Below are 24046 nucleotides of genomic sequence, written 5' to 3' on the forward strand. Positions count from 1 at the left end.
GTATGGATTCGGCTAGTTAATTTCAAGTCAATCACAGACACAAAGTAATCCAGAACTTGACAATTTATCACATAGGTGCAAAAGTGCAAATGTGCAGTGAAAGACTTACAACATACAATTCTATATACAATCCTATGTTCTCAATCCTATAAGGTAACAATCTTCACAATTTTCTCTTGAGTAGTTTTCACAAAGGTAACTGGAGAGCAAAATTCAAAAAGTCCCGTGAGGGTAAGGTTTCAATAGTATTTCTAGAAGAATGAAGAGGGGGACAATCGTTTCAGTTCTTCTTCAGCCCCTTTTCAGTTTAATTCAATTGTATATGTTCACAACTTATCTCCATTTTTCCATTCAGGATAAAGCTGCAGCCACGTACTGTATATATTTTTTCAAAGTTCCCACTCAGGGTATATCATTTCACATACGTGGTTGCTCAGATGCTGTTACCTGTTCCCAAAGGGACAGAAAGTGCCTGGAGGATGGCAACCCTGCCTCTGATGGTCAGGAAAGGCATGCATAATCAGAACGAAGCAACGGAGCAGTTGTCAGGGGTGACCGTGGGGAAGCAGCGCTGCATAAATGGCCCTAGCCTTAAAAACCTGTAACAGGAAGCTTTTAACTGGATCTCTTGTGTGCTGCAGGCAAACAGTGAAAGGCCTTGTTTACACTTCCTTATGGGGATGACCTTGGTAAAAAAAAAAAAAAATGCCGATGACCCTACCCTTTGCTTCGTCACTGATGCCTTGCAAGCCGCCAGTGTGTCTGGTTTATCTGCCACAGATCTGTTAAGGAATCTTGGGACGTCATGTAAGAGACGCCAATAGCCAATGGTGCAATTCTCGGAGAAGGCATGATTATAGTGTTGTGCCTGAGTAATCATGCCTGCATCATTATTCAGATAGACACGCAAGCTACACGCAGAAGCTGCTTACAAGCAAAACCACAGAAGCCGCTTCCCAGTGCCCCCCCCCTTTCCTTTAGCACCAAGCACGTAGGCACACACCCATTCCAATGTCTGATAAGGAACGCTCCGGCGTTTCCCCCCGCTCCCCTTCAGTAACTTTCGCTTCGCTCTGCAAAAGGACACTGTGAGCTTTCTCAAGGAAACAGGCTCCATTCATCAAGGCTCACGCACGCGCTGTAGAAACTAATGACGTTGCAATGACAAGCTAACATCGGATGTTAAGAAACTGTGTCGTTGTTGTATTGGAATGTCAAACGTCTATGGGCGAAAACGCATGGTTGCTTTATCCTCCTTTAATCCCTGTTTCAGCCAGGATTCAGCCTGGATCGAACACATGCGTTTCGCTTAATGTGCGTTCGATCCTGGCTAAAACAGGGATTAAAGGAGGATAAAGCAACCATGCATTTTTGCCCTATAAAACCTCTTGCATTTGCCCTGCCTCGGGGTGACAGGGTCACAGAGCTGTTTGTCTGTATCGTGGCTCACCCAGTTACGACTTCTTGGCCAATAAAGCAAGCTGTAAGCTCAAACCAACCTCCTTGCCCTCATTTGCTCTCATTGGACTCTATGAGAATGGGGGGAGCATATCTATAGGAGGGGCTGAAATATCCTGTCCACTTCAACAAAGTGACTTGCCCCAACCTGTTGATAAAGTCTGTGCCGTCTCTTAAACTGCTGTTTGAGTCAGTCAAGAAATGGTGGTGGTAGAAAGTGCTGTAGGGTTGCCAACCTCCAGCTGGCAGTAGTCAAAACCGGCTACAAGTGCTACTCAGGTGGTTTGAATTCAAAGTGCAAGCACCAGCAAAAATAAACCCACAGTAAGGTAACTACAATGCACAATTGCTGTTTAGAAAAATATATTGAGAATAATTTCTCACTGACACAACCTCAGTTGAGCAAACAGGAAATTTACAAATAGTCCAAAATAGACTTAATATAATGTCTTACTTTGCCGTCCATGCATACAAGGAAGGCACACTCCTTCATATATTGACTGAATTGTGCACTAAAGGACTAAGAGCTTGAAAAAGTTTCATATGAAGTGGAATTATACTGGATTTCCATTGCACAACGTCTTGACTCCGTTGCCTGTATGTTGCAATTTATATGTATGGACTTGGAATGAACTGAGCAATTTTGCCTAAGTTTACCATTGTGTAACGCCTTTGCGCCATTATATTAAGTCTATTTTGGACTATTTGTAAATTTTCTGTTTGCTCAACTGAGGTTGTGTCAGTGAGAAATTATTCTCAATATATTTTTCTAAACAGCAATTGTGCATTGTAGTTACCTTACTGTGGGTTTATTTTTGCTGGTGCTTGCACTTTGAATTCAAACCTCCAGCTGGCGGCTGGAGATCTCCTGCTATTACAACGGATCTCCAGGCAACAGAGATCAGTTCACCTGGAGAAAATGGCAGCTTTGGCAATTGGACTCTATGGCATTGAAGTCCCTCCTCTCCCCCCAAACCCCTCCATCCTCAGGCTGCCCTCCAAAACCTCTCACCGGTGGTGAAGAGGGACCTGGCAACCCTCACTCTATGGCATTGAAGTCCCTCCCCTCCCCAACCCCAACCCCCCAGTCTCTATCCCCAAAATCTTCAGGTATTTCCCAACCTGGAGCTGGCAACTCTGAAGTGCTGACAAGTCTCAGCGGACACACCATAAATATTTGAATTAGCCGAACTACAAATGGCAAGTTAAATATTGTAACGCCTAGTCAGGCCTGCGTGGAAGGGACCTCAAGGGTCATCCAGTCCAACCCCCTGGACTATACAGGAAATTAATAGGTACCTCCCCCCCTCACTCCCTTGTGACCCCTGCTCTATGCCTAGAGGAAGGCAAAAAAACCCCAACCCTCTAGGATCCCTGGCCAATCTGGCCTGGGGGAAGATTCCTTTCTGACTCCAAAGTGATGACCGGCATTAACCTGGGCATGTAAGAAAGGGCCAGAAGAGCCAAACACTGATGCAACCCTTCCTGCCCTCCCTCTCACCATCTGCCTAAGTTCACAGAATCAGCATTGCTGACAGATGGAGATCTAGCTTAAAAAAGGGCTGGTCTTTTAATGTTCCATTTTATCACCGTTTGTCCTTTTATATGTAGGGTTGCCAGCTCCAGTTTGGGAAATACCTGGAGATTTTGGGGGTGGAGCCGGAGTAAGGTGGGGTTTGGGGAGGGGAGGGACTTCAGTGGTCCACCTTCCAAAGTGGCCATTTTCTCAGGGCGAACTGATCTCTGTCGCCTGGAGATCAGTTGTAATAGCAGGAGATCTCCAGCCACCTCCTGGAGGTTGACAACCCTATTTAGATGTCTTTTAAGAAGCGAGATGCTGTTTCAGCGTGGGAACTGTACCGTGAGCTCTGCAAAGGGTTATCGTAACACACTCTTACGTCATTACTCTTAAGATATTCCTCTGATAAAGGCCCCTACACTTGAAGAGCGTTGGGACCAGTATTATAATTGCTTTCCTGCATCCACGGAATCATTATCTCAGCTACTGTATGACTAAAATAACAATAGTGGGGGGAAATGTGAATTGGGGCAGAATAGGTTGCCGCCCTGTGGCTGCAGTACTGCAGTCAAAAGCTCCGCTCACAACCTGAGTTCGATCCCGACGGAAGTCAGTTTCAGGTAGCCGGCTCAAGGTCAACTCAGCCTTCCATCCTTCCGAGGTTGGTAAAATGAGGACCCAGCTTGCTGGGGGCAAAGTGTAGACAACTGGGGAAGGCCATGGCAAACCACCCCATAAACATGGTCTGCCTGGTAAACTTCAGGATGTGATGTCACCCCAAGGGTCAGGAATGACCCGGTGCTTGCACCTTTACCTTTATTGAACTGTAAGACCAGGGGGTGAGGAACTGTCCTCGCCGTGGAACCCTGTCCTCTTCCAAGCTGACTACGACCATCCACCCTCCAGGTGAGCTGTGAAATGCCAACCCCTGCAACAAAGAATGTCTCCTATGTTTTCAGGTCTGGCTTTCTGAAAGAATCAGTCTGCTTGTCAGAGATGCTATTTTAGGAATTCTGTTCCATTATCGCCCATTATATTTGGAGCATGTTCCACGGCACACACACAATCGAGTCGAAGTGCTGACATTTTCCATCTCTCGGCACCTCTGTTACTTTAAAAATCCTGCATTCTTTCTCCAGCACAGGGAGCCATTTCCATGATGATCATTTCGGAGGCCAAAATGAAAGCACCTTGTATAGTGGATCCTGTTGAAAAGTCAGAAGTGCGTAGGGATAAAGACTGGTGAGAGACTTTTCAGGAAATCTGGGAAGTCTGATACAATACCTGCATTTATAAAAAAGAAGAAGAAGAACAACAACGTACACCTTTCATCAGCCACTACTGCAGAAGCTCAGATGTCTTATTGATCTGATTCTTTTCTCTCATAATTTGAGTTTGCTTAAATTACATGAGTAGATTTTCAAGAGACAACCACATCAAACATCCTGCAGTTTCTTTTAAAAATATATTCTCAGAATGTTGAATAGATAGATAGATAGATAGATAGATAGATAGATAGATAGATAGATAGATAGACAGACAGACAGACAGACAGACAGACACAGACAGACAGACAGGGATGGATAGATAGATAGATAGATAGATAGATAGATAGATAGATAGATAGATAGATAGATAGATAGATAGATAGATAGATAGATAGATAGACAGACAGACAGGGATGGATGGATGGATGGATGGATGGATGGATGGATAGATAGATAGATAGATAGATAGATAGATAGATAGATAGATAGATAGATAGATAGATAGATAGACGTAAAAGACCCTTTGTTTCCAGAAATATTTTGATAGGACAACCCATGTTATTTATAATTTTTATTGTATGAACACATTTATAGCCCACCTTTCCTCAATGGTTCAAGGCGGCTTACAACAATAGTCAAAAACATTTTCAGCTAAAATAAATAAAGAAATAGCAGACCTCCAATCTCGCCCTCCTCCATTCTTCCCTGCCGTATTGCACATATTTTGCAGTTCCTTTAAAACTGAAAAACTGGACAGAACTTATTTGGAAAAATTACATATAATTCGTCATTACCGCTAACAAGATGCTACCTAACACTGCTACCCTCAGTTAGGACCTGAACGCAGATTACGGCCGATTATGCATGCTCACTTTACCCTTCTTTATTCCCCGTTTCAGCCAGGATCAAAGTAACCTGGCTTGGGTATGCATGGCCTTGAATGATCAGGGAATAAACTGTGTGCAAATCGGGTGCATGAATACAGGCAAGCAATCTCCCAAATTCAAATCAAGCCCCGCCCCTTTAATTGCTGGTCTGTGATTGGCTCACAGAGCCATTTGAAAGAAGGGGGGGCAAATCCAAGCCTTATTTTTTTTTTTTAAAGCCTTTCTTTCTCTTAGAAAGAGCTCCCAGGAAGCAGGAAGCAATTGAATCCCTGCCTCTTCGTGATGGGAATTAATACCCTTGTCAGAGGAAATGGATCGTTGAATATTAATGGTATGAGCGGTAGAAGCTAATTAAGGCTGCACGCACACAATAAAGACTCGCAGTCTGTTCTCTTAGCAAAAATCAACTTTACTTACTAACATCAGAGAAGGGTAACTTGAGTTTAAATGCTAAGCAAAGAAGAAGCTCCTAATATGCAACTGTCCTGTTTAACCAATAGCTAGTTGACACATACTGTAGATCACATCACCTTTTGATCTGGTCAGCTTGGTTACAAACAATGTAACCCTTGACTGTCTGAAATACAATGAAACTCGCTACCTAAGACCCAACACTTCGTGATTGGCTGTGAGAGATGCCAAAATGTTCGCTGCTTCCCTGTATGGCTATCAGCAAACAGAACAGAAGAGGGGTTTGGAAAGTTGGGGGAGGGAAGCTCAACCCGAGGCAGGCATATGCACGCTCTTGCAATCCGGCTTGAGCCAGGAAAGGCGGTTTGACTCGGGTAAGAAGAGGAATGGGAAAAGCCGGGTTCGTTCAAGGTTGAAACGGGGTTGAGCCGGAAAGGAATGAGGTAACGTGCATTTCCAAAAACTTGATCCTGGCTGAAACAGGGAATGAAGGAGGCTAAACCGACCATGCATAAGTGACCTATGTTCCCTGTGCCCCTTTATCATACCCCCAAGATTAACATAAGTGTTCCCCACCCCCTCCATATGCGCTATTTTTTCCTTCTGGTTCCTTAGCTGACTCGCCCGTTCCTCTGTGAAATATGACCCGGTTTTACTTTTTTGTTGATGATTTTCATCCATTGTTTTAATTTCAGGCCTAACCGCGGACATTTGCACATCTCTTCCGATCGCTTGTCGTTGCTCCCCGGGCCGTTTTGAAAGCCTGGGAGTTCTGCGCCATCGAGACGACCGCGCTCGATTTGCATTTCTCTTTGAAGGTGAAAAACGAGGAGACCTCGGTTCGCTCCAACTCAAACTATGAGTCAAACTCCTGGAGCTTAAGGTCGGGAATCTTAAAACTCTGGCTTCGCCATGTGATTGGAGACGGCCTTCGTTCCCCCAGATGGCCGGGAAGAACCGTCCATCAACTGGTAGCATTTAAGATTGAAAGAGCCAACAAACAATTGAAAGCCCCACCTTGGAGCTGGACCAAGGGACCTAGCAGGACGCTACCATTTCCTCCACCAATTTTGATGGATTCCCGTCATTTCCCAGTTCCTTATTCACATTTCCTAGCTCCTGAATAACCATGCAACCCCTCAGAGGGCACAGTTTCCCTGAATGTGGGGGTGTATGATATGTGGTGGTCCAAACTTTATTTTGGGGTGCAGAACTTTTAAATTGTCCTCACTATCATTCAGGAACTAGGAAACGTGAATAAGGAACTGGGAACGAACAAGGGTTGCCAGCTCCGGGTTGGGAAATACCTGGATATTTTGGGGGTGGAGCCTGGGGAGGGCGGGGTATGTGGAGGGGAGGGACTTCAATGCCATGGAGTCCAATTGCCAAAGCAGCCATTTTCTCCAGGGGGACTGATCTCTGTCACCTGGAGATCAGTTGTAATAGCAGGAGGTCTCCAGCTAGTACCTGGTTGGGTTGCCAGATCCCCCCTCCCCTCTGGCGGGAGGTTTTTGGGGCAGAGGTGAGGGAAAGATTCTGCGCGCGGCCGCGCCAACATGATTGCGTCACTTCCGGTTTACACCCGGAAGTGCTGCATGATCGCAAGGGTCCTTTACCACTCAAACTGGGATGTAAAGCCCTAGAATCCACCTTCCAAAGTGGCCATTTTATCCCGGTGATCTGATCTCTATTGGCTAGAGATAGGGTTGCCAGCTCCAGGTTGGGAAATACCTGGAGATTTTGGGAGTTTGAGTGGTAAAAAGGCCATTGTGATGCGGCACTTCCGGGTGTAAACCAGAAGTGACGTGGCGTGGCAGCCAGGTGGATTGGCGGGGGTTTGCCCGCCACCACGTGGCACTTGGCAACCCTAGAACGAACTGGGAAGTGGGAACCAACTTCAGCCTCCTCCCTTGTATGCAAGTGTGAGAAAACTGGCGGCTCAAGAGGCAGAGCAAACGTTCTTTGTTTAACCTGATAGCCACCGGACTTTCATGCGCTTCCTGCCAGGGTGGCTTCTGAATGGCATTAGCAGCTGATGCCACAAAGTGCAGAGCCTTCAGGGGCTTATTAGGAATGGAAAGGGAGGCGTGTGAGTGAAGGCCAGAAGCCTGCGCATGACAGAACGACTTTCCGGCTTTACACTTGACATTATCCTTTTCTCGCTTGACCTTTTACGTGTCCTTTTACTCCACTTCCTGAGCCAGCAATTTCAGGGTTTGGCTCTGCTCCCCATGGATACGGTTGCCAGCCTCCAGGTACTAGCAGATTTCCTGCTATTACAACTGATCTCCAGCCGATAGAGATCAGTTCCCCTGGAGAAAAAGGCCGCTTTGGCCATTGTACTCTATGGCATTGAAGTCCCTCCCTTCTCCAAACCCTGTCCTCCTCAGACTCTACCCCCAAAATCTCCAGGTATTTCCCAACCTGGAGCTGGCAACCCTATCTCTAGCCAATAGAGATCAGATCACCGGGAGAAAATGGCCACTTTGGAAGGTGGATTCTATGGCGTTATACCACATTGAAGTCTCTCCCCTCCCCAAACCCTGCCCTCTTCAGGCTCTGCCCCAAAAATCTCCAGGTATTTCCCAACTGGGAGCTGGCAACTCTACCCACAGAAGCCATTTTGTGGTGACACTCTCCACTAGGGTTGCCAACCTCCCGGTACTAGCTGGAAATCTCCCACTGTTACAACTGATCTCCAGCGGATAGAGATCAGTTCTCCTGGAGAAAATGGCTGCTTTGGCAATTGGACTCTATGTCATTGGAGTCCCTCCCGTCTCCAAACCCCACTCTCCTCAGGCTGTGCCCCAAAAACCTCCCGCTGGTGGCAAAGTGGGGCCTGGCAACCCTACTTGGCTGGCACCAGGAAAGCTGTCGGCGGACGCCATGGTGCCCATGGGTACTTCATTAGGGACCCCAGTTCTAAAGTGACCTTGTGAATCCTGAGACAAATCCTGCCCTCTTGGCCCTAGTTCGTACAGTGCTTGAATCCATGTGTACAAAGTCTCAGAATCACGGGCCAGTTTGCTGCTCTTGGCAACACACAGATATTTGAACCAGGATGAAATTCGAGCTTAGTGCCTCCTTTCTGCACATTCGAGGGGACGAGGGAAGGTTATCAGTAGAGGGCACAACTGAAAAGCAAGTAAATGTGTTGCAATGCGCAGTTAATATGTGTTTTTGTTACAGCTATCGGGAGGACGATTTTCTCGTCAATCTTGTGCAACAGGACTTTGGTCAGTTGCGGGGACCCAGAGCAGGCAAGTGAGCAAGAGGTAGAGTTATGCGCAGAATAACCTGCTGGCGCTGTGAACAGCGTCAGAATCCTCTTTCACGAGGCGCACCGAGTCATCTGAGGACAAGAAACAAATAACTTATTGTAAGACGTTATGCAGTGCCAAGATAAACGCTGTGCTATTTCTGGCAACACGGAAGGGTAGAATCCAGCGGGACAACTCTCAGGAACAGCCCGGATGGGCAAATTGGGATTGTGCGGTGGGAAGGGGGAATCAGCAGACGTTGCCACCCCTTGAGAGCCAGCGTGGTGTAGTGGTTAAGAGCGGTGGTTTGGAGCGGTGGACGCTGATCTGGAGAACCGGGTTTGATTCCCCACTCCTCCGCAAGAGCGGCGGAGGCTAATCTGGTGAATTGGGTTGGTTTTCCCACTCCTACACACAAAGCCAGCTGGGTGACCTTGGGCTAGTCACACTCTCTCAGCCCCATCTGCCTCACAGGGTGTCTGTTGTGGTAGGGTTGCCAACCTCCAGGTACTAGCTGGAGATCTCCTGCTATTACAACTGATCTCCAGCCGATAGAGATCAGTTCACCTAGAGAAAATGACCGCTTTGTCAATTGGACTCTATGGCATTGAAGTTCCTTCCCTCCCAAAACCCCTCCTCAGGCTCCTCCCCAAAAACCTCCCGCCAATGGCACAGAGGGACCTGGCAACCCTATGTTGTGGGGAGGGGAAGGGAAAGTGATTGTAAGCCAGGTTGATTCTTCCTTAAGTGGTAGAGAAAGTCAGCATATAAAAAACAACTATTCTTCTTCTTCTATTAGCAGAAAAAAATTATTCTGGAGACAACTAGGGTTGCCAGGTCCCCCCTCTCCTCTGGCAGAATATTTTGGGGGCAGGAATCGCATGCATGTGGCTGCGAGCAACACAATCCCATCACTTGCGGTTAGGGTTGTCAGCTCCGGGTTGGGAAATACCTGGAGATTTTAGGGGCGGAGCCTGAGGAGGGCGGGGTTTGGGGAGGGGAAGGACTTCAATGCCATAGAGTCCAATTGCCAAAGCGGCCATTTTCTTCAGGTGAACTGATTGGCTGGAGATCAGTTGTAATAGCGGGAGATCTCCAGCTACTACCTGGAGGTTGCCAACCCTGCTTCCGGTTTACTTCCGGAAGCACCGCAGCACATCGGGACAATTTACCATTCAAACCCCCATTTGAGTGGTAAATCGTCCAATCACGCTGCAACTTTCCAGAAGGAAACCAGAAGTGACGGGATCGCATTGCTCGCAGCCATGCGCGCATGCAATCCTTCCTGTCAGCCAGCGGATGGATTGGTGGGCAGTTGCCCACCATTCCAAGCCACCTGGCAACCCTAGATGCGACCCAGGTGTTCTTTAAAAGACACCTGGCAGTATGGGCTGCACAAGGTGGCGTAAGGGGACAGTTTCCCATTTCTTTCTTTTTACTGCGGGCAACTTGTTCAGAACCAGTGTAGTGAAATGTAATCTTAATTAAGGGGTTGGAACAGGAGAGGAGCAACTAAAAAGGAAACGGGAAGTTAGAAGGAGACTAGGGAAGAAAGACAAGCCGGCGCTAGGGAGGAACTGTTGACCTTTTCTTTGTATTGTAGAAGTTCAACAAATGGCTTGTTATAGCAATAACTCAAGTCCCTGGCATTAATAAGACAACCAGGGCACTCTTTCTTCATGGGCCTTTGTCTCAATTAATATCCTCCAGTTACATCCCTCTCTTCAAGGAAAAAGACACAAAGACCTTATATCTGTTCCTCTGTGGGCTGCATAGAGGCAGTCAGTGATTCAGAATTGGGGGTGGGGGAAGCTGCCGAGAATAAGGTTAAGGATTCCCCCTTCGCACACACACTGCCCATCGCTGCGCCGATAAAACCTGCAGTTCTTGCAGCTGTATTTCAGTAAAACAAATATTTTTAAAGCCTTTGGAAGAGGAGGAGGAGGAGGAGAAGAAGAAGAGTTGGTTTTTATATGCCGGCTTTCTCTACCACTTAAGGGAGAATCAAACCGGTTTACAATCCCCTTCCCTTCCCCTCCCCACAACAGACACCCTGTGAGGTCAGTGGGGCTGAGAGAGCTCTAAGAGAGCTGCGACTAGTCCAAGGTCACCCAGCTGGCTTCATGTGTAGGAATGGGGAAACAAATCCAGTTCACCAGATTAGCCTCCGCCGCTCATGTGGAGGAGTGGGGAATCAAACCCGGTTCTCCGGATCAGACTCCAAGAAGAAGAGTTAGTTTTTATATGCTGACTTTCTCTACCTTTCTCTACCTTTCAAGGAGTCTCAAAGCGGCTTATTGCCTCCTTCCCTTCCCCCCCCCCCACATCAGACACCTTGCAAGGTCGGTGAGGCTGGGAGAGTTCAGAGAGAACTGTGACTGGCCCAAGGTCACCCATCAGGCTTCATGTGGAGGAGTGTGGAAACCGACCCAGTTCACCAGATTAGAGTCTGCCATGCGGAGGAGTGGGGAATCAAACCTGGTTCTCCAGATTAGAGCCCACCGCTCTTAACCACTACACCACGCTGGCTCTTGTGTTCTGCTTTCCTGCCCCTAGTCTCTGGCAACATTTATGAAAAAGAAGCTATGGGGCTCTAGCAAAAATGAATGGAAGTTAGCTGGGGCCTTTCCCCTACTGGGAAAGACTTTCATTGCCGTTTGCTTGCCATGTAAGGCTACAGTACTTGGGAACCAAGCCATGGCCCACAGGACTGACCTTGACTTAATGGGCTGGATCCAGCCGACTTTTTCAGTCAACCTTACCCAATTCTTCTCCTCCATATAGCTCCTACCCCAGATGGCTTTGGTCCATGCCGACTCCCATGATCCCCAGCATGGTTTTTTCGGTGGACAAAAGGGACCCCTTCTCCCTTTTTCATCAGTGGGAAAACTCGCTGGATCCAACCCAATATTTAATGGCCGTTCCATGAGTATGCATATAAATGTGACAAAGTTCCTCTCCAAATGTTCCAGATAGGGTTGCCAGCTCCGGGCTGGGAAATACCTAGAAATTTTGGGGGTGGAGCCTGAGGAGGGTGGGGTTTTGAGAGGGGAGGGACTTCAATACTGTAGAGTCCAATTGCCAAAGCGGCCATTTTCTCCAGGGGAACTGATCTCTGTTGCCTGGAGATCAGTTGTAATAGTGGGAGATCTCCAGCTAGTACCTGGAGGTTGGCAACCCTGGTTCCAGAGAGAGTCCAATGAACATATTCTTGTCTTTTTCACAGTGCCCACAGGATTCTCCCTGACTTTAACTAATGCACAGAGTCCTCCCCTCCAAAGCGGCCATTTTCTCCAGGGGAACTGATCTCTGTAGTCTGGAGATCAATTGTAATTCCAGGAGATCTTCAGCCAATGCCTGAAAGTTGGCAGCCCGAACCGGCCATGTTGCTGTATTAACAAGCAAACAAACCAACAAAAAGAAATTTGATGTTCGAAGTGCCCATTTTAGGGAGAAGCAATTACCGTATTTTTCACTCCATAAGATGCACTTTTTTCCTCCTCAAAAGTGAGCGGAAATGTCCATGTGTCTTATGGAGCGAATGCCGGCTGGGCGTGTGCACATCGGGAGCCAGAGTTCCCCGCCCCGACGGCCAGCTGGGAGGCGGGTAGGGCGCACAGAGCCGGCTGGGTGCGTGCATGTCGGGACGGCGCGAGCCGGCATTCCGCACCCCGACGGCCAGCTGGGAGGCGGGCGGGGCCGCACAGAGTCGGCTGGGTGCGTGCACCGGCTCGCTCTGTGCGGCCCCGCCCGCCTCCCAGCTGGCCATCGGGGCGGGGAACGCCGGCTTGCGCTGTCCCGACGCGCACGCGCCCAGCCGGCATTCGCTCCATAAGACAAGTTTTTAGAGGAGGAAAACAAGATTTTTTCTTGTTTTCCTCCTCTAAAAACTAGGTGCGTCTTATGGAAAGGTGCGTCCTATGGAGCGAAAAATACGGTACCTATTTAAGATACATAAATGGGGTGCTAAAAAGACAAGACTCCCCCCCCAAGTTCCAAAGAGCACTAAAAAGATGATTCAGCATTAATAGTTATGGCCGTACTTTCGGGTTAATGGATAAAAGATACACATTAGCAGAGGATTTTGAAAGACGTTGGTGGTGGTGGGGGGAAGATGGCTGAAACATGTTAAACGATAACTTACCTGGAATATTTGCTCATGCTCCAAGCAGCTATTTAAAACATTGATGACAGAGACAGGAATATTGGTGGAGGCTTTTATTTCAGATTAATTGAAGAGTAAAAACAGTAATCTGGATGCTCTAAGAACAGAAGGCATTAAGAATCTGTAGTAATAATTATAGGGAGTCTCCAGTAACACAGAACAAAAGGACACAGAGAGCCAGTGTGGTGCCGTGGTTTTGAGACTAGCATCTGGGAGACCCAGGTTTGAATCCCCACTCTGCCATGGAAGCTCGCTGGGTGACCTTGGGCCAGTCATACACTCTCAGTCATACACGTACCTCACAGGGTTGTTGTGAGAATAACATGGAGAAGAGGAGAAAGTTGTAAGCTCAGCTGCTTTGGGTCCCCCTTCGAGAGAAAGGCAGGATACAAATGTATTAAGTGGAATGAATGAAATGAACACTGAGTCGGTGCTTCCCTTAGGGTTGGTTGCATCCCACGGAGAATTTCTGTGGGGGAGGGACAGTTTTCATCAATTCTCCCCTCCTGTTCCTCCCGCCCCCTTCTGCTTTCCTGGAGGGTCCCCTGTCCAGGGGGCATTTGGAGCTGTAATGGAAGGGGTGCGAAAAAGTCATGTTCTACAGATGGAAATCTAAAATATGGGGCTTTTCTGCCCTCTTATTTTTGTCACTTGTGTGCCCATATTGCATCGGGTTTTTTCCCCCTTTTCCACATGTGTTCTGCTCCCTCTAGTGGTTGCTTCGATATTTTGTCGCTGTATCTCCAGCTTATTTCCCTGCAAGAAATCAGCCAGAGATACAGCGGTGTAGTATTGAAGCAAAAACTAGAGGGAGCAAAAGACACGTGGAAAAGAAAAGTAAAACTCACACAATATGGGCACAACGAAAATAAAAGTGTGGAAAAGCCTGTGTAATGAGGAAAATATACATCTGAGGGCTTATCCTTTGGAGTCAGCAATAGGGATGATTTATCTCATGAGCTTTGAGACTCCTTTCGGTAGAGAAAAGCGGATATGAAAACCAACTCTTCTTCTTCTTTTAAAATGTTTTCTTTCATATACAAAGCTTATCAGAAGCCTGCTGGGCAAAAGCCCCACCCACTTTTAAAAACACTTGATGGGTGCCAGGAAAGGTGTCAGTGGGCACCACGAATAGGGTTGCCAGGTCCGGGTTGGGAAATACCTGGAGATTTTGGGGCAGAGCCTGAAGAGGGCGGGGTTTGGGGAGGGGAGGGACTTCAATGCCATAAAGTCCACCCTCCAAAGTAGCCATTTCCTTCAGGGGAACTGATCAGTTGTAATCCCATGAGATCTCCAGCCACTACCAGGAGGTTGGCAACCCTACCTGGAGGGCTTCTTTGCCGCAGTGTGCAGACCCAACTGTTAGATGTCATCAGGGTGAAGCCTAGAATATCCATTGATTTGGGGGTGTTTGTATTCCGGCCAACTTACGCAGGTCTACTCTGAATCCCTCTCAAGTTTGTTCGGTGAGATTTGTTTCCAGGGAAATAGGGTTGCAACCTCCGGTTTGGGAAATACCAGGAGATTTTGGAGGGTGGGGTTTAAGAACATAAGAAAAGCCATGCTGGACCAGACCAAGGCCCACCAAGTCCAGCAGTCTGTTCACACAGTGGCCACCCAGGTGCCTCTAAGAAGCCCACAAGAGAGACGACTGCAGCATCCTCCTCCTGCCTGTGTTCCACAGCACCTAATAAGATAGGCCTGCTCCTCTGATTCTGGAGAGAATAGGTATGCATCGTGACTAGTATCCATTTTTACTAGTAGCCATGAATAGCCCACTCCTCCATGAACATGTCCACTATTCCTATTTCAATGGGGTATAATGCCATAGAGTCCAATTGCCAAAGTGGCCATTTTCTCCAGGGGAACTGATCTCTGTCACCTGGAGATCAGTCGTAATAGTGGGAGATCTCCAGCTAGTTCCTGGAGGTTGGCAACCCTAACCATAGGGCCCACGGGCACCAAGAGTGGGGATCCTTGTTTTAAACTGTCCTTATTTCTTTCTCAGATTTTATTTTGAATGTCACCAATGTCATTTTAGTGTGACCCTTAAAATGTTTGCATGTTTGAACCAGGGTTGGTTGTTTGCACATTTTCTTCCTCAGACTGTGGCTTCTGCTCTTTGTTCTCCTCTGTGTTTGTCAACTGTGGCCTATATTTGCAATTTATCCTCTTACCCCAGCATGTTGATGAATAACATTTTGGCTCGTCTCCTTCTATACTCCTTGGAGTTCTGCTCTTTTCCAGAAGCCTTTCTCATTTTTCTAGGTCGCCCCCCAAACTCATTCCCTGTGACGGTTGCTCAGATGACGTCAAACAGAGCTAAACCACACCTTACTTTCTAAATGGACGAGAAAGAATATTACAGATACTGGTATTCTGTGACTGAGAAAATTCCTTAGACCTTAAAGAATAGGATCATCCAGAAATACAAGGAGGGGGATATAAAGAACACTCTACACTCAGTTCCAAAAAGAATCACTAGTGCCCAAGTCCAGTGTGGTAAGAGTGCTGGATTTGGATCTCGGGAGACCCAGGTGCGAATCTCCACTTTGCCATGGAAGCTTGCTGGGTGACCTTGGGCCAGTCACACACTCTCAGCTTAACCTACCTCACAGGATTGTTGTGAGGATAAAATGCAGAAGGGGAGAATGATGTCAGCCGCTTGGGACCCCACTGGAGAGAAAGGCGGGGAATAAATGAAGTTAAAAAAAAAGGGTAAAGGTAGTCCCCTGTGCAAGCACTGGGTCATTCCTCACCCATGGGGTGATGTCTCATTCTGACATTTCCTAGGCAGACTTTGTTTATGGGGTGGTTTGCCGTTGCCTTCCCCAGTCGTCTACACTTTACCCCCAGCAAGCTGGGTCCTCATTTTACCGACCTCGGAAGGATGGAAGGCTGAGTCGACCTTGAGCCGGCTACCTGAAACCGACCTCCGTAAGGCTCGAACTCAGGTCGTGAGCAGAGCTTTTGACTATAGCACTGTAGCTTACCACTCTGCGCCACCGGGCGCTTCAAATGAAGTAAAGAAAAGAATAAATGTGGATATAGTTATAGGGCACATATGGTCTTATGGTTTCCTGTGTTTCTCTGAATCTGTTGTGTGAGGTTGTGCCACAACCTTCATAGACTCGAGAAATTCCTTAGTAGTCCCTGCCACCAACTACAGATGTTGTAGGACAGGTTGTGCTAGGCCAACGAATAATCCCCCTGCGGATATGGCAGATTTTATCCCAAAATGGGAGCTTCTCTGCTCCCCAGAGATTCAGCCCCAGCCTCTTGGTTTTGCCTGCTGGGCACCAATTTTCCCACTCAAAGTAGTAAAGCCAGCATGGTGTAGTGGTTAAGAGTGGCGGACTCTAATCCGGAGAACTGGGCTCGATTCCCCACTCCTCCACATGAAGCCTGCTGGGCGACCTTGTGCCAGTCACGGTTCTCTCCAAACTCTCAGCTGACGCGGAGGCAGGCAATGGCAAACCACCTCCGAACGCCTCTTGCCTTGAAAACCCTACGGGGTCGCCGTCAGTCAGCCATGACTTGACCGCACTTTCCACCACACAAAGTATTAGGGCTAACGTTTCAAAAACTATTTTGATAGATTTGCCAAATGATGGGAAGTGTGGAATAAAAATAAGTATAATATTTCTGTGGGAAAAAACAAGTGATAAATCCTTCGTGTTCTAGCCAAGTCTGGCCTGGCAGTACGCCTTGGAGTTCACAAGAACTGGACGCTTAATTGTCAACATTTATCCAACACCTAACACTCCTAAATGAGTAATGGAAAGAGGCAAACAGAGTGTAGACTGTCTCATTCACTGGACTCGGCTGTATCAAGCAGAAGGGAAGTATGGAATCTATTTTCTCCTGCTTTAATTCTCACGCTCTTTGCAAGAGCTAGACGTCTGGGCAGGGATTTTGTCTGAAGCTACTGCAGCATCCTAACGCGGCTGGCTTTTAGACATGCACTGACATTTTCTGAAAGTGACCCGATCGCACTGGATTTATAGGCTTGTGCGTGCACGTTATTAATATATACTCAGGTCTGCCTGCAAACCCGGTTCTCCAGATTACAGTCTGCCGCTGATGTGGAGGAGTGGGGAAACCAACCCGGTTCTCCAGATTAGAGTCCACCGCTCATGTGGAAGAGTGGGGAATCAAACCCCGTTCTCCAGATTAGAGTACACCTCTCATGTGGAGGAGTGGGGAAACCAACCTGGTCCTCCAGATTAGAGTACACCACTCTTAACCACTATACCACACTGGCATTTGGGTTTCATTTTAGCTGGCCGGTGGGCAGCCCCGTGGAGCCAGCATGGTGTAGCGGTTAAGAACTGTGGTTTGAAGTGGTGGAGTCTGATCTGGAGAACTGGGTTTGATTCCCCACTCCTCCACATGAGCGGCGAAGGCTAATCTGGTGAACTGGATTTGTTTCCCTGCTCCTACACACGAAGCCAGCTGGGTGTCCTTGGGCAAGTCATTCTCTCTGCCTCACCGACCTCACAGGGTGTCTGTTGTGGGGAGGGGAAGGGAAGGTGACTGTAAGGCGGTTTGGTTCTCCCTTAAGTGGCAGAGAAAGTCGGCATATAAAAACCAACTCTTCTTCTTTTTACCCGCCACCACCGGGCACTTGGCAACCCTATATGGCTTTGATGTCCCTCCCCTCCCCAAATTCCACTCTCCTCAGGCTCCGCCCAAAAAACTCCTGCCAGTGGCAAAGAGGGACCTGGCAACCCTGTATTTTCCTGTTGACGTGTAAATGGTCCAGACTTCAGCATTCCATTTACAGGAAGGATACTAACTAGGTATTATGAAAAGCGGAGAGTACCTGTGCATTATGTATAAACTGCCTGTTTTAAGGGTCTGCTTGGCTCTTTGATCTGTCTCCATCTGTTCCTGCATCATTAGAAACTTGGCCTGTATAAGGAATAAAGTGTATGATCTGGGTTTGTTGTTTTTTTGCAACTCACTTAGCATAAAATTGCTGAGCGCAGAGATTTTACAGGCCTAAATATATTGTATCAAAGTTAATGGTTTTGCCCTGTACAGGTCTAGGTATTCATAACGCAACCTACACATAGAATCATAGAATCAGAGTTGGAAAGGACTACCAGGGTCATCAAGTCCAACCCCCTGCACAATGCAGTAATTTCACAACTACCTCCCCCCCCCACACCCCTAGTGACCAGAAGATGGCCAAGATGCCCTCCCTCTCATCATCTGCCTAAGGTCACGAATCAGCATTGTTGCCAGATGGCCATCTAGCCTCTGCTTAAAAACCTCCAGGGAAGGAGAGCTCACCACCTCCCGAGGAAGCTTGTTCCACATCCTTGCAAGTCCTACACAATATAGGACTAAGACAAAATGGGGTGTGCACGTGCGCCTGTGTGTGCCTTTCATACACTAAAAACTTGCTTCCTGTTCAATGTGGCCTCCTATTTTGAAGAGAATTTGGGGTGCCTGAAAAACGGAGTCCAAATGTTCTCTCGTTCAAAATAGGTGCAGGAAGCCTTATTCTCGCTCCTTGTTAGGGTTGCCAACCTCCAGGTACTAGCTGGAGATATCCTACTATTACAACTGATCTCCAACTGATAGAGATCAGTTCCCCTGGAGAAAAGGGCCGCTTTGGCCATTGGACTCTATGGCATTGAAGTCCCTCCCCCTCCCCCAACCCCACCCTCCTCAGGCTCTGCCCCCATAAACCTCTCACCGGTGGTGAAGAGGGACCTGGCAACCTTACTCCTTGCGGTGTTGTGACATTGCCGAAATCTGATTGGCTGACATTGCCGAAATCTGTTCGGCTACATGGTGCTAGGATGTACTCAACTACCAGCTGTATGACATTTGATTAACGTCATCATATAGCAAGCAGGAAGAAACCGAGGGTAGCCAAGTCTGGGTTGGGAAGTTCCTGGAGATTTGGGGGTGGAGAAACCTCTGAGGGGTACAATGCCGTCGAGTCCGCCCTCCATAGTGGCCATTTTCTCCAGGGAAACGGATCTCTAGTCCGGGATCCCTGGCTTGGTTATTACTTTAAAGTTAACAATTAAAACGGGAAAGGAGTATGTTATACTGCAGTAAGAGCACGGACATCGGACTAGAAGCGATGTTATGACATCGTGGTCATGAGAGGGAGGGCAGGAATGGTTGCGTCAGTGCTTGGCTCTCGTGGCCCTTTCTTACCTGCTCAGGGTAATGACGACCCCAACCACTTTGGGGTCGGGAAGCAATTTTCCTCCAGGCCAGATTGATAGGGCTGCCAGGTCCCCCCTCTCCTCCGGAGGGAGGCTTTGGAGGCAGAGCTCAAAAGATCGCGTGCGTGATTCATATGTTCATATGTCAATGAAGATAAAGGCCTCTGCTAGGATTGCCAGCTTCGAGCTGGGAAATACCTGGAGATTTTGGGGGCAGAGCCTGAGGAGGGCGGGTTTGGAGAGGGGAGGGACTTCAATGCCATAGAGTCCAATTGCCACAGCGGCCATTTTCTCCAGAGGAACTGATTTCTGTCGCCCGGAGATCAGTTGTAATAGCAGATCTCCAGCCACCATCTGGAGGTTGGCAACCCTACCCCCTGTAGGCACAACATTTGAAATCCTCAGCTATGGCAATGCATTCTTCCTGTACTAGAGTCCAACCAAAGCAGGTCCATCAGAGGTAAGCCCTATTTTATTCAATGGGGCTTACTCCCAGGAAAATGTTCTTAGGATAATTAAATAGTAAAATAGTTCTTAGGATAGTTAAATTGTGAAATAGTTAAACTGTGGAACTCCCTGCCCCAGGATGTGGTGATGGCTGCCAACTTGAAAGGCTTTAAGAGGGGAATGGACATGTTCATGGAGAAGAGGTCTATCCATGGTTACTAGTCAAAATGGATACTAGTCATGATGCATACCTATTCTCTCCAGGATCAGAGGAGCATGCCTATTGTCTTAGGTGCTGTGGAACACAGGCAGGATAATACTGCTGCAGTTGTCTTTCTTGTGGGCTTCCTAGAGGCACCTAGTTGGCCACTGTGTGAACAGACAGCTGGACTTGCTTGGTCCGATCCAGCAGGGCCTTTCCTATGTTCTTATGATGGCAGCCGTAATTCCAGTCCTGAGTGATATCTGGAAAGACACTACAGGGGGAGAGTATTTTGGCCTTCCGACTCTAAGGTTGAGCTGTTCTTCCTTCTCCCCTGGTTCTCTGGACTGCCTTTCCACCAGCTTCCTCTCTTCCGGCTCCACCTGCAGGCTGAACAGAGACTTTGCAATGGTTTGGAGGAAAGGTGCGGAAAATTGCAGCAAGTTTACCATGCTGTCAGTTCACAATTAGACGGCTTGATCCAATGCAAGCCAAATATGTAAGTGGGATATTCCCCCCCCTTTAACGACTACATTTTCTTATCAATCAATAGTTCATCAATTAAATTAGCAACTGTGTTATAGTGCAGATTGGAATTTTTACAGCGATGGTCTGGCAAATGTCAAACTGAGCGCCGTGTGTCTGTCTGTTTGGTATCGCCAAAGGGTGGGGGCATTACACCCCCTCACCCTTACTTATGTGTTTATTGAGTGTATTTTTCACCCTGTAACAAGATAATATGCTCTCACAAACCTGGGCCAATTAGTTCCCTAAGAATTTTGTTTTAACTAGGGGTCCCCAACACGGTGCATGTGGGTGGGGCCAAGTAGGGCTTTTGCCCAGCAAGGCTTCTTTGATTGACTATTGGAGATTTGATAGGCTGTGCAGATATTTTTTTTTAAATGTTGTTTTGGCAGCAGCTGCCGCCACAGCACAAGGATCTGCACAGTGGTACGGAAGTTAAACTGTGGGAGCCGTTTTGTGGCATCCATTTTGTAGCTATGTCCACCATGCTTCGTCAGAATTTCAAATGTGACCGCAGGCTCAAGAAAACCCTACCCTGTTTTTCTCTACCTTTAAGGAGTCTCGTAACGGTTTACAATCGCCTTCCCTTCCTCTCCCCATGACAGACACCTTGTGAGGTGGGTGGGGCTGAGAGTAGGGTTGCCAACCTCCAGATACTAGCTGGAGATCTCCTGCTATTACAACTGATCTCCAGCAGATAGAGATCAGTTCCCCTGGAGAAAATGGCCACTTTGTCAATTGGACTCTAAGGCATTGAAGTCCCTCCCCTCCCCAAACCCCGCCCTCCTCAGGCTCCTCCTCAAAACCTCCCGCTGATGGCGAAGAGGGACCTGGCAACCCTAGCTGAGAGTTCAGAGCCAGCGGAGGAGTGGGGAAACCAACCCGGTTCACCAGATTAGAGTCCGCTGCTCCATGGAGGAGTGGGGAAACAAACCTGGTTCCCCAGGTCAGAGTCCACCGCTCTGAACCACTACACCATGCTGGCTCTACTAGAGTGGGAGAATCTCTGGTGCCCAGCAGGCAAAACCAAGCAGCTGGGGCTGAGTCTCTTGTGAGCAGAGAAGCTCTCATTTTGGAATAAAATCTTCCATATCCAGGTTCAACTCCCCACTCTGTAAACCCTGAAACTCTTGCCGGTCTCAAGGTGCTACTGGACTCAAACCTAACTGCAGAACAGTCAAATTCTACTGCAGACCAACATGGCTACCTTCTGAAACTGTCCCATAGACCTAACCCCTCCATATTATAAAACCAGAGGATACTGCCCAGCCAGAATACATCTGTTCCTGGACGGTTCAGCTAGAGATGGGTATTTTCTAATCAGCCTAAAACCATTTGGTTTATTTCTTATTGTCACCATGACATAAGAACATGAGAAAGGCTCTGCTGGATCAGACCAAGGCCCATCAAGTCCAGCAGTCTGTTCACACAGTGGCCAACTGGGTGCCTCTAGGAAGCCACAAACAAGACATCTGGGTCAGGACTTAAATCACAATCTAGTTAAAGAAGAAGAAGAAGTCGGTTTTTATATGCCGACTTTCTCTCCCACTTAAGGATCAAACCAGCTTACAATCACCTTCCCTTCCCCTCCCCACAACAGACACCCTGTGAGGTAGGTGGGATTGAGAGAGTTCACCAGATTAGCATCCGCTGCTCATGTGGAGGAGCGGGGAATCAAACCTGGTTCTCCCGATCACAGTCCACTGCTCCAAATTTAGGATTGGTGTGGAATGTGTCTGTTTTATTTATTTCCCCCAGACAGCTATAAGTCTTCAAGCCACTTTTGTGTCCAGTATTGCTTTATTTCATAACTTCATGTGGTCGGTTTTCTGGTAAGGATTTTTTATTTTACATACCTTACTGAAAGCAGATGAAGAAAGTTTACAGAAGGCTGACACAGGGAAAATAAGACAAGTGCTCACTCGGCATTTCATACCATTTCTAGAAATATTTCCCCGATGGCCAATGCATCGACATTGCCATATTCCAGACTACATTTCCAACTTCAGTTTTAATCGAGGAAGGAAATCCAATGCTCCGTTGTTCTTTTGTAGAAAGTCCCCTGGTACATTCAATTTTTTACTTTGTTTAATCTAGTGCGAGAGCCCACTGTATACAAATCACTTTTTAGTTTTGTGCGGATGGCTTTGGCGTCACTCGCATTGAAAGACTGCTACCCTTTCAGCTGCTGAGGCAAAGAAGTCTTATGTAACTACGCAACACCTGAAGCAAACGGTACTAAGCAGAGAAGATTTGGTCAAGTCTGAAAACTACTGCTTTTTGTTTTTTTAAGAATGGCTTGTGCAATCATATATTTACTAAGAGCACTCGATAATAGGCACGAATAACTTGTTACAACGAATGGATCAGACACGAGAAAAAACAGCTGACAAGGTAATAGCATTGGAGCTAGTTTCAGAGACGACTTCTAGACTCCTCGGGATTGAAGTCATCTCCCGTGTCCTGGCGAGTGCCTAGTCACGCACTGGACAAAAACTCCACAGCCAACTCCTTTTCCTCCGTCAACTCCTTAGCGGTCAAATCCATCTTCTCGCGAGAGAAGTCATTGATAGGAAGGCCTTCGACAAACTTCCAGGACTTACCCTGTTTGAGAATAAGGTTGGTAAGATTCATATGAAACATAGGGGTGCAACAGCATAGGTAAAACAATTTGATGTGTTATAGGCACGTGTTATTTTAGCCTAAAAGGACATATATTTATGCAACATCTGCTAATTAAACGCTAAATTTCATGTTAGTAACTGGCCAGCAGAAGACATGCTTTAGTTCCTCCATGCTTTAGTTTCAGAACTGGCTAGAAGCAGAAGAGGGCAAGCCGCCAAAGGCCTTCACTGTAATGTCAACATCCAGATAAGAAAAGTTTTGTTCCTTTTAAATTCTGGTCGCCTGCCTAAAAGTGGAGGTAATTGAAATACCCTGTATGGAAGGTTTTCTACCTTGGTTCCCATATTCTTTAACTTTCTCGCCATAAATGGTGTGATGGGATTGACATTGATGACCTGATTATTTCGGTAGACCTTACATCTGGTCTTTGACAACCTTGGAAACAGGTGGAAGAAATTAACTGAAGATCTATAAAAAAAACCTTATAAGGTATAATCCTTATAAGATGAAAGCCTTATACGGAGAATACATCAAGGTTTAACATTGTTTTGAAAAAGTAATAAAAAGATTAGCTTTCGATAAAGGGAACACCAACTCAAGCTACTTTGACTCTAACCAGTGAGGGGATGGGCTGTAGCTTAGAGGTAGAGCATCTGCTTGGCATGCAGAAGGTCCCAAGTTCAATCCCCGGCATCTCCAGTTGAAAGTATCAGGTAGGAGATGGTGTGAAAGACCTCTGCCTGAGACCCAGGAGAGCCACTGCCAGTCTGAGTAGACAATGCTGACCGTGAGTGACCAGTGGTCTGACTCTGTACAAGGTAGCGCCATGTGTTCAAGTATCCTTATTTTGGGGAGGAGCTGTGGCTCAGTGGTAGCGCATCTGCTCGGCATGCAGAAGGTCCCAGGTTCAATCCCCGGAATCTCCAGTTGGCTGGGAGAGGCAGCGTTGTGTAGTGATTAGAGTGTCTGACTTAGAGTAGGTGCTGTGACTCAATGGTGGAGCCTCTCCTTGGCATGCAGAAGGTCCCAGGTTCAATCCCTGGCATCTCCAGTTAAAAGGATCAGGTAGGGGGTGATGTGAAAGGCCT

General features: G+C 47.4%; 1 protein-coding gene across 1 annotated transcript in view; it reads right to left on the reverse strand.

The window, feature by feature from the left end:
* Nucleotides 1-24046, reverse strand: part of MDH1 (malate dehydrogenase 1) — a 119919-nt gene that overhangs the window by 78642 nt on the left and 17231 nt on the right. Inside the window, exon 9 of the mRNA XM_056856743.1 lies at nucleotides 22807-22937. Within this exon, the coding sequence (XP_056712721.1) occupies nucleotides 22812-22937 (126 nt within the window). The 3' untranslated portion in view covers nucleotides 22807-22811. The remainder of the gene's footprint in view (nucleotides 1-22806; nucleotides 22938-24046) is intronic.

This window comes from Euleptes europaea, chromosome 10 (genome assembly GCF_029931775.1).
Source record: "Euleptes europaea isolate rEulEur1 chromosome 10, rEulEur1.hap1, whole genome shotgun sequence".
Classification (NCBI taxonomy): domain Eukaryota; kingdom Metazoa; phylum Chordata; class Lepidosauria; order Squamata; family Sphaerodactylidae; genus Euleptes; species Euleptes europaea.